Genomic DNA, 10,517 nt, shown 5'->3' on the forward strand with positions numbered 1-10,517 from the left:
CCAGTTTTCAGCTCCCTTTTAAGTAACCCAACTGTCCATGGCATCCAAAATTGGGCCCACTGCCAATTGCAAATTTGTATGAAGTCCTCAAATGAAGAATATATATATATTAAAAATTGCATTTCTACTCACCAGATTTTGTTTCCACTAGCGTACATTTCAATTAAATACATGAAACCAGGAGATCACCTTCACAAGTCGGTGCCAAGCTATCATAATGAACGATGACTTCATATGTCCGAGTAGCTGGGTCTTACTTCATTCAATTTGTTGCGCTTCTCCATTACCATATAACAAGGCAGAAAGAAAAATCAAGTGATGAAATTGCAAGATCTGGAGAAATCAACAGAGTTTGATTCGTTCTACCTTAGATAATGAGACACCAGATTCACGAATCCAGATTTCTCATTTTCACTTCAAAAAAAAAAAGAAAAAAAGACATGAAATCTTATCTTGTTGAGCCATTTCATCAAATAGTTAGCATTCCTGAAATCTGAAAGAGCGACAGAAAGAGATAGAGAGAGGAAGAGATCAACCTGTAGAGAGGAGCTTTAGATTGCTTCGTGTCCAGCAGTTTGGCCAGCTCATCTTAGGACATGAGAGCTCATAAAAGAGGCGGATCCAAGACACAAGTGGTCCACCCACAGGAAATAGTGGTGATTAAATGCCTACCATTGAAACCTCCTTAGGGTCACTGAAGTCCTGGGTCAAGCTAATACTAGGGTCTCAGCTGTATTGCTTATCTTGTGAATAAAATTTCTTTTTGCTGAAAAAGAAGCTAATATTTGTGTTTTCTGTTCATCACTGTTGGAATAACCGTATGAACAGTTCGATGCCATATAAACATCACGTGTGTTTTATGCCCCACTGTGTGATGTGGATTATGACTATGTGCACTTTTGACATTAGCTAGCTGGCTGGTGTTTGGGTCACCAGCCAAACCGACCCCTACCTAATTCATCTGTGGGTAGAAGTTGGGCAAGTGCAAGGAAACTTGTTCGCATCATCAACTGATCACCAGCCAAACAGTATCCCTGTGATACACACCATGTGGGGTCCATGTCTGCAATACTTATTCACTCTCACACGGAAACTTGTTCACATCACCATGGGGTCACCCAGTCAAACCACGTCCCCCCATGATGCACACCTTTTGGGGCCATTTCTGCAACACTTGTTCACCCACGCGGAGAAGGACGCGGAGTTCCTGGCTGGGAACCCAGGTGGGGCCACTGTGATGATTTTGAGAAATCCTCTCCGTCCATCTGTTTTTTAGTTCCTTTTAGGACATGAGGACAAAAATGAACCGTACCTAATTCTCAAGTGGGCCTAAAATGTGAGGATTGAATTTCGACGGTTGAAATATTCATGGGCCACAGAAGTCTTGAATCATTCTATTTTTTTTTTTTCAGTTCATCCCAGTATGAATGACGTTATTAACAGTATGGATGGCATGTAAACATCACTGTAGAACCCACGGATGTTTCAACGGTATGAATTTCCCTAACTACCTTTTCTTTTAGTACGGCCCACTTGAGTCATGGATCCTGCTCAATTTTACTCTCATGGCTTCAAATGAGCTCACAAAACCGATGGACAGGGTGGATGCCATACAAACATCACGGTGGGCCCCACCTGGGTTCCCAGCGCAAGAACTTCATGTGAAAGGCTTTCGCATGAATTCCGCATCCCGTGGATTGTGTCCTACCCTCCGTCCGGGCAGGGCTCTGTGGGGCCCATAGTGATGTAAGTGTTTTATCCACGCCGTTAATCCCTTTTACCAGACTAGTTTATGATATAATCCTAAAAATAGGCAGGTCCACAGCTCCAGTGGACCACACCAAATCAACCACCGTTGAAACCTTTCTAAGGGCCACTGTGATGTTTTTTAACCATCCAACCTATTAATAAGGTCATGTAGACGTGGATGAAGTGAAAACACAAATATAAGCTTGATACGAAACTTCTCCAGCTCCTAAGAAGTTTTTAATGGTGGAAATTGAATCCCCACTTTGTGGTCCACTTAAGTCTTGTACCTGTCTATTATTTGCCTCATACATTAAAATTATCAGAAAAAAAATGATGAACGGCATGGATAAAACACTTACATCATGGTGGACCCCACAAAGCCCTACCTCTGGGCAGGGGTAAGACTCAATCCGGTCCCCTTGGAATCTAGTTAGTAGCTCCCTAAAAAAGGGGACGTGACTCAAAAGTCGCAGACTTGACTCTCACAGTAGAATATAGGCCCAAACCCATCCAGTCATGGGTCTAACTCTTTGAAATCTGCCAGAAAATTATATATATATATATATATATAGAGAGAGAGAGAGAGAGAGAGAGAGAGAGAGAGAGAGAGAGAGAGAGAGAGAGAGAGAGAGAGAGAGAGTGTGTGTGTCTTACTCCCCTGCGCACCTACGCACGTGTGCACTTTTTCACACGTGTCATACGTGTCTAATCTGAACGGTCCATGTGATGCGGAATTTCATGAAACCTCATGTGACAAATTTTCACCCTGATCTAAAATTCTAGTGGGCCTTAGCAAATAGAAATGAAAAGCAAGGGAGAAAACTGTTTTCATTTTTCATGGCCCATCAAAGCTTAAGATCAAAGTAAAACTTGGTCCCAGGGGATTTCACGAGGTGCTTCTTCACATGAGCGGTTCAGATTTTAGATCCACATCACGTATGATGGGTTCTCAAAAACGTTGGTACGTAGTACGCACGAACTAGTTCGCAGGTGAGCCTTTCGGCGTGTGTGTATATATATATATATTTATTTATTTATTTATTTATATATAAAGACTTTCCCTTTCAAAGGAGGGAAGACCTGACTTGAAGAGTAGAATCAGGTCCCGCTATTCTGAATCTTGATGCTCCTTGCACAAGAATAGATTTGACTCTAAAGGTAGAAGTCAAGTCCAAAGCCATCCAGTCCCACCTAAATCACACTCCTTGCAATATCGTCGATGCGAATCGCCTCTAACCCAGGGTTACGAGAATCACATGTACGGGACTTTAAGCTCTACGAGGACAGTTGTAAAGTCTGTGTTACTCCATTATCTGTGCCAGCCATACTAGGACAGTAGTCTTCATACTTGAAAGATACAGACTTATGGTTGGCATCCCTTCCATTATTCCATAGGGGTGGCCACTTGAGTTGTGGATCACTACTCTGAATTTTTATTTTTATTTTGGCCTCACAACCAAGACTCATGAATGGAACCTCATGAATGGAGTGGATTTTATATATAGAACTGGTGGGCCCCACAGCTCTTAGGTGTTTTATGGATTGTGTAGGGGTCCCATGTAAACGAAAAGCTGTGGGGCCATGTAAAAACAGAGTTGAAGGGAGCCCATTCCTACTATTGCAGTTACATGGAGAACGTGTTAGCAGAAAGTTGTGGGGTCCACCGTGATGTGCGTGTGATACTTTGGCCAGATCACCAAAAAATGTGACAGACCCTAGACTGAAGTGGGCCATGCCACAGGAAAAAGTGACGATTGAACACTTATCATTGACACCTTCCCTGGGGTCAGTGAAGTTTTGTATCAGTCTGATATTTGTGTTTTCTGTTCATCCTTACTGGTATAATTGAAACTGTATGAAGATGTCGTAAAAATAAGATGGGCAGCGCAATCGAAGCCATCTATACCAACCTTTTCCTATAAATACCCATATCCATCGTAAGTTTGTAACAGACCATAAGCAACAACAGCCATGGCCATACAAAAATCTCTCTCCCTCGCTTTTCTCCTCTTTTTCGTACCCTTTCTTTCTTCTTCCAATGCAACAATATCATCTGCAACAGCAGGACTGCCAGAAGCAGAGGCTCTCCTGAAATGGAAAGCCAGCCTCTCACCAGCACAAGTTCTCCACTCATGGTCACTTCCTGCTACTAATGCCAGCACCAACACCGTATCTCCATGCAAATGGACTGGGATCTCATGCAACAGCCTTGGAAGTGTAACAGAGATAAGCCTACCGAGTGCAGGCTTGCAGGGTAAGCTCGACAACTTGAGCTTCCCCTCATTTCCAAACCTCGTTCATCTCAATCTCAGTGGCAACACTCTCACTGGTACCATCCCAGCTCATATAGGCGCTCTTTATAAACTCATGTCCCTTGATCTGTCTGCAAATAGTATAAGTGGATCAATACCCCTAGATATAGGGAATCTTGTGAATTTGAATGAGCTAGACTTGTCCATTAACCACCTAGATGCTTCTATCCCTTCCACTTTAGGGAACTTGTCAAATCTTTCCATCTTGTACCTGGACCAAAATCGAATCTCTGGCTCCATTCCTCCACAAATTGGGAATCTAAAAGATCTGGTTGAGTTGTCATTGTTCCAGAACAATCTGACCGGTCCAATTCCTCCTGCTTTGGGTAATTTGAGAAACCTTACACTGTTGTTCCTCTACAGCAATCAAATTTCTGGTTCAATTCCTCCACAATTTGGGAATTTAATGAATCTCGATCAACTTGATCTGTCTGATAACATTCTAACAGGATCTATCCCTTCCACTTTAGGGAACTTGACAAAGCTGACAGCCCTCCAGCTCTTTCAAAATCAAATTTCTGGTTCAATTCCTCCACAATTTGGGAATTTAATGAATCTCAACATTCTTGATCTGTCCTATAACATTCTAACAGGTTCTATCCCTTCCACTTTAGGGAACTTGACAAAGCTGACACTCTTCCTCTTTCAAAATCAAATTTCCAGTTCTATTCCTCCGGAACTAGGGAATTTAATGAGTCTCAATAGGTTAGCATTGTACCATAACAATCTGACTGGTCCCATCCCTCCTGCTTTGGGTAATTTGAGAAACCTTACAGACTTGCTCCTCTACAGCAATCAATTTTCTGGTTCAATTCCTCCACAATTTGGGAATTTAATGAATCTCAACAGGCTTGTTCTGTCAGATAACATTCTAACAGGTTCTATCCCTTCCACTTTAGGGAACTTGACAAAGCTGACAGCCCTCCAGCTCTTTCAAAATCAAATTTCTGGTTCAATTCCTCCACAATTTGGGAATTTAATGAATCTCAACATTCTTGATCTGTCCGATAACATTCTAACAGGTTCTATCCCTTCTACTTTAGGGAACTTGACAAAGCTGACATACCTCTCCCTCTTTCAAAATCAAATTTCTAGTTCTATTCCTCCGGAACTAGGGAATTTAATGAGTCTCAATACGTTAGCATTGTACCATAACAATCTGACTGGTCCCATCCCTCCTGCTTTGGGTAATTTGAGAAACCTTGCAGAGTTGCCCCTCTACAGCAATCAAATTTCTGGTTCAATTCCTCCACAATTTGGGAATTTAATGAATCTCAACATTCTTGATCTGTCCGATAACATTCTAACAGGTTCTATCCCTTCTACTTTAGGGAACTTGACAAAGCTGACATTCCTCTCCCTCTTTCAAAATCAAATTTCTAGTTCTATTCCTCCGGAAGTAGGGAATTTAATGAGTCTCAATACGTTAGCATTGTACCATAACAATCTGACTAGTCCCATCCCTTCCACTTTAGGGAACTTGACAAAGCTGACACTCCTCTCCCTCTTTCGAAATCAAATTTCTGGTTCAATTCCTCCACAATTTGGGAATTTAATGAATCTCAACAGGCTTGATCTGTCCGATAACATTCTAACAGGCTATTTACCTCAGTTATGCCAGGGCAGATCTCTTCACGTCTTCAATGCTGTTGGCAACCATTTCACTGGTGAGATCCCAAAAGGCATCAGAAATTGCACTAGCTTAATAAGAGTGCGACTTAATGGAAACCGACTTGCTGCAAACGTATCGGAAGCCTTTGGTGTATACCCGCATCTCATATTCATGGATGTCAGCGACAACATGTTGTTTGGTGAACTCTCACCAAATTGGGGAGAATGCCGAAATTTGACAAAGCTACAATTATCCGGGAACATGATCACCGGTAGAATTCCTCCTGAGATAGGGCAGTTGACGCAGCTAAGTGTGCTTGGTCTTTCTTCAAACCAGCTGGTAGGCGAGATTCCAAAGGAATTTGGGAGGCTGACTTCTTTGTTCAACTTAACTTTAAATGAAAACCAGCTTTCTGGTCAGATACCCCAAGAGATTGGAAAACTATCCAATTTGGAGGTTCTTGACTTGTCAATGAATCACCTAAGTGGTCCAATACCACCTCAATTAGGTGATTGCTTCAAACTCCAATATCTGAAATTGAGCGAAAATATTTTAAATGGAAGCATTCCTTTTCAGATCGGTAACCTAGTATACCTACAAGGTTTACTAGATCTAAGTCATAACTCCCTCAATGGACAGATATCACCACAACTCATGAAATTAATTCGGCTGGAAAAGTTAAACCTCTCCCACAACATGTTGTCAGGCTCCATTCCACCTTCTTTTGAAGGGATGTTCAGCTTGCAATCCATTGATTTTTCATTCAATGCTTTGGAAGGTCCTCTTCCCAACAGTAAAAGCTTTCAGAAGGCTCCTGCAGAGGCATTCATAAATAATAAAGACTTATGTGGTGAAGTGCAAGGTTTGCAACCTTGCAATGCCTCTTCAATCAGTCATGGTGATGCGATGAAAGGTCGCAGAGCTGTGATCCTCATTATTCTTCCGGTCTCAGTGGCCTTGTTTCTTTTATTTGTAATCATTGGCATTTCTTGCATTTATTGCCAAAGAAGAAGAAATATAAAGAAAGGGGTTCTTGAGAGGAGTAGCGGAAATTCATTTTCAATATGGAATTATGATGGGATTGCTGTGTTCGAAGACATCGTGAAGGCAACAGAGGGTTTTGACGAGAAATACTGCATTGGAATTGGAGGGTATGGAAAAGTTTACAAAGCAAATCTACTAGTAGGTCAGGTAGTAGCTGTGAAGAAACTTCACTCGCTCGAAGGAGGGGATCAATGTGATCAAAGAAGTTTTAGAAATGAGATACAAGCATTAACCGAAATCCGTCATCGCAACATAGTGAAGCTTTATGGCTTTTGCTACCATACTCGATGCTCGTTTCTCGTTTATGAGTACATGGAAAGGGGAAGCTTGGCAAGTATCCTAAGCAATGATGAAGAAGCAGCACAGTTAGACTGGACTCTAAGGGTGAATATTATTAAAGGTGTGGCCCATGCTTTATCTTACATGCACCATGATTGCACCCTGCCAATTGTCCATCGAGACCTATCAAGCAACAACGTTCTGCTGAATTCAGAACTTGAGGCTAGTATTTCTGATTTTGGCACTGCACGATTGCTGATACCTGATTCGTCCAATTGGACTATGCTTGCAGGCACTTATGGATACATCGCTCCTGGTTAGTCACTAATATATTCTCAACACTGAATAGTTTTATCATAAATTAGCCTTTATTTTTCTTAATATTTTCTATTTTTTGTTGAAATTATTTACTATAAAATTTGTGCATTAGTTACCACACTATTGTCAAATTGGGCAATATTCTAAGGCAATGGAATATGAGAAAATTCATATTTGAAAATCTTAAGAAACTTTCACCACATTTTATTAGCTATTAAATTTCTGGCACTGACCATTTTTAACTGTACATTTATTGGCCACCAATTGGTTGGATAGAATCCTTCCATAAGCGTTAATTTCTGGGATCTTCTCTATCTACAACATGGGTCATGTTTCCATATGGTCAGGATTGATTTACATGCATACCAAGTTTAGATGGATGAGCAACGGGTAGTTAATAAATGATTGAAAAAGCTCATGTCTTCTAGCCCATGCTAGTAAATCGGAGAATGATGCATAGGAAATGGAAATCTGATTGCGTATTGAGTTACTCAGTATGCTTTTATCATTATGAGTGAACTTAGTTGAGCCCACTGTGAATGTATGTGGTTTATCTACACCGTCCATCCATTTTTCCGGCTAAATTTAGAGGTTAAGCACAAAATTGAAGTATATCCAAAGCTCAAGTGGACCATACCACAGGAAACAATGTGGAATAATGATTTCCACTGTTGAAACCTTCCTAGGGTCCACAGTGATTTTTATTTGTCATCCAACCTGTTCATAATATCACAAAGACATGGATGAAGAGAAAACACAAACATCAGCTTGATAAAAAAACTTCTGTGGCCTCCAAGAAATTTTCAATGGTAGAGGTTCAATCACACTGTTTACTGTGGTGTGGTCCACTTGAGATTTTGATATGCTTCTGTTTTGGGTTCAAAGCCTAAAATTATCTTGTAAAATGGATGAACGGAGTGGATAGATTAAATAAATAACAGTGGACCCCACAGAGTTTACTCAGTACGCTACCCAGTTTAGTTTGATATATGGATAAGATTTTATCTATTGATGATTAGCAAAGAATAAAGAATATGATTGAAAAATCTTCTATCATGTAGAGCTTGCATATACAATGAGGGTGACTGAGAAATGCGACGTCTATAGCTTTGGTGTTGTGGCACTTGAAGTGATGATTGGAAGGCATCCTGGGCAACTCATCTCCTCCTTGTCATCACCAAATAGAGATGATCCACTGCTAAAGGATATGTTGGACCAACGTCTCTCCAATCCAACGGCGGAGGTTGCACATGAAGTCATATTTGCAGTGTCCATGGCCCTTGCATGCATTCGGCCGGATCCTGACTCTCGACCAACCATGCACCATGTGGCTCAGGAGCTATCTGTTGGGGGGCCTTCTTTCTCTCTAGAGCCATTTCATGCACTTACATTTCGTCAACTGATGGATCTCAAGGTATAATTGGGTGTATGAAAATCAGTGAGGTTGTGGGCATGTAGTGGCAAGAACATTATTGCTGTGTGTGTCTATTGTATGAAAATAATCAACCGCGGAGGTGTTTTTCTTTGATGTGTACACAGTTCAGTGTGTGGATTTGATGTTTATGTAGAATATATATTTCTAGAATTGGTGATAAAAACCAAAATGTAATAAAAGTAGGATGAAAGAATAAAGATGTTTTCTTGTTTGATGGTTATCTTCTAACCCAAGGTTTTTATGCCCAAGAAGTTAACTACTAGGGATTGTAATCCTTTTCTGTGATACCTTTAATATGGATGGTTGAGATTGTTTTCGAAAAATAGGTCCAATCAACCATTTGATATGTTGTGGATTGCTTTTATTCATTTTTCTGATCATGTTAGGACGTGGGAAAAATAATGAGGTATATCTATAATTCAACCGGGCCACACAACAAGAAAATGTGAGTAGTTAAATGCCTACTGTTGAAACCTTCCTAAGGTCTACCATTATTCTTATATGCCATCTATACTGTTAACAGGGTCATTCTTACTAGGATGAACTGAAAATACAAAAATATTAGCTCAATCCAAAACTTCTATAACCCCCACCAATGTTCACCAGCAGACATCCATTCCTCACTATTTCCTATCATGAAGCCTACGTGATTTTCGGATCTACCCCACTTTTTGTCTCATGCCCTAACGTGAAATAAAAAACAGATGGATGGTGTGGATTTCTCACAACATGATGGTGGGCCCTAACTAACTTCTTATCATATTAAGCTTCCCCGAGAGGTTGTCGCATCTTCCCACGCATTTTGAATGTTTATCATCCAACGGTTCACGCTAAGACACGACTCGACCGTGTGTTATGGTTCTATGCGCTCGACCTTATAGTATCATTTCTCATATATATGTGTGTGTGTGTGTGTGTGTGTGTGTGTGTGTGTGTGTGTGAAAAAGGTACTATACGCTCGACCGTATTATACCTTCCATAAGGTTGAGTGCTGGCGGCACATTATTGGTCAGATGGTAAAAGTTTTAAACAACGGGGAGATTTTATAGGAAACCGAATAAACGCGGCGTGGATTTTATAGGAAATCTAGAGAAACAAAACTGGTGCTATGTGGACCCCACCATGATGTATATTTTCTATCCATGCCGTCCATCCATTTTGAAATATAATTTAAGAGATTTACACCAAAAATAAGTTATATCTGAGTCTCAGATGGACCACACTATGGAAAAACAGTTGTTATTGAATTTCTACTGTTACAAACTCCTAACGCGCATTGTATTGGTTATGTAGGGAAAAATAAGTTGTTATTGAATTTTTTCCATCCGACCTATTCATAAGGTCCTGTAGACGTGGATGAAGTGAAAACACAAATATCAGCTTGATCCCAAACTTCTCTAGCTCGTAAGAAGTTTTTAATGGTGGACATTCAATCCCCACCTTGTGGTCCACTTAAGCCTTGGACCTGCCTCATTTTTTGGTTCATATATTAAAATGATCGGAGAAAATCATTGAACGGCATGGATATAAAACACTTACATCACGTTGGGCCCCACAGAGCCCTGCCTAGACGGATTACCGTCCAGGAGGTGGTAGGACGCAATCCGCATTCTAATGGAAGCAGATTGGGATTGGCTGACGTACCACACACCAGTTATGTAGCTGCGAGACGAGCACTGACGCTCCTCCAGCTCCAAGTTGTACGAACGGTTTAAAGGAGATCAAAGTTACATGACACACACTGATGTATTTATTATATCTACACGGT

At 40.8% G+C, this 10,517-nt stretch overlaps 2 protein-coding genes across 2 annotated transcripts; both read left to right on the top strand.

Annotated features, from left to right (window-relative positions):
• Positions 1-3,720: 3,720 nt before the first annotated feature.
• On the top strand, positions 3,721-5,767 carry LOC131217310 (probable leucine-rich repeat receptor-like protein kinase At1g35710). Its single transcript, XM_058212222.1, has 4 exons — positions 3,721-4,387; positions 4,745-4,939; positions 5,084-5,248; positions 5,688-5,767. Exons 1-4 carry the CDS (start codon positions 3,721-3,723, stop codon positions 5,765-5,767), a joined length of 1,107 nt encoding a protein of 368 aa, XP_058068205.1.
• On the top strand, positions 5,674-8,961 carry LOC131257915 (MDIS1-interacting receptor like kinase 2-like). The gene is made up of 2 exons (XM_058258853.1): positions 5,674-7,312; positions 8,376-8,961. The coding sequence occupies exons 1-2, from the start codon at positions 5,845-5,847 to the stop codon at positions 8,732-8,734; spliced, it is 1,827 nt and encodes a 608-aa protein (XP_058114836.1). The 5' UTR covers positions 5,674-5,844; the 3' UTR covers positions 8,735-8,961.
• Positions 8,962-10,517: the final 1,556 nt, after the last annotated feature.

The sequence above is a fragment of the Magnolia sinica genome, chromosome 10 (genome assembly GCF_029962835.1).
Source record: "Magnolia sinica isolate HGM2019 chromosome 10, MsV1, whole genome shotgun sequence".
Taxonomy (NCBI): Eukaryota; Viridiplantae; Streptophyta; class Magnoliopsida; order Magnoliales; family Magnoliaceae; genus Magnolia; species Magnolia sinica.

Bases quoted from the DNA above. Each gene is read 5' to 3' on its own strand.
- LOC131257915 (XM_058258853.1), top strand. From the start codon at position 5,845: ATGGATGTCAGCGACAACATGTTGTTTGGTGAACTCTCACCAAATTGG. The intron at 7,313-8,375 runs GTTAGTCACTAA...TCTATCATGTAG, and splicing joins TTATGGATACATCGCTCCTG to AGCTTGCATATACAATGAGG.
- LOC131217310 (XM_058212222.1), top strand. From the start codon at position 3,721: ATGGCCATACAAAAATCTCTCTCCCTCGCTTTTCTCCTCTTTTTCGTA. The intron at 4,388-4,744 runs GTAATTTGAGAA...CTCCGGAACTAG, and splicing joins TCCAATTCCTCCTGCTTTGG to GGAATTTAATGAGTCTCAAT. The intron at 4,940-5,083 runs GTTCTATCCCTT...ACATTCTAACAG, and splicing joins GTCAGATAACATTCTAACAG to GTTCTATCCCTTCTACTTTA.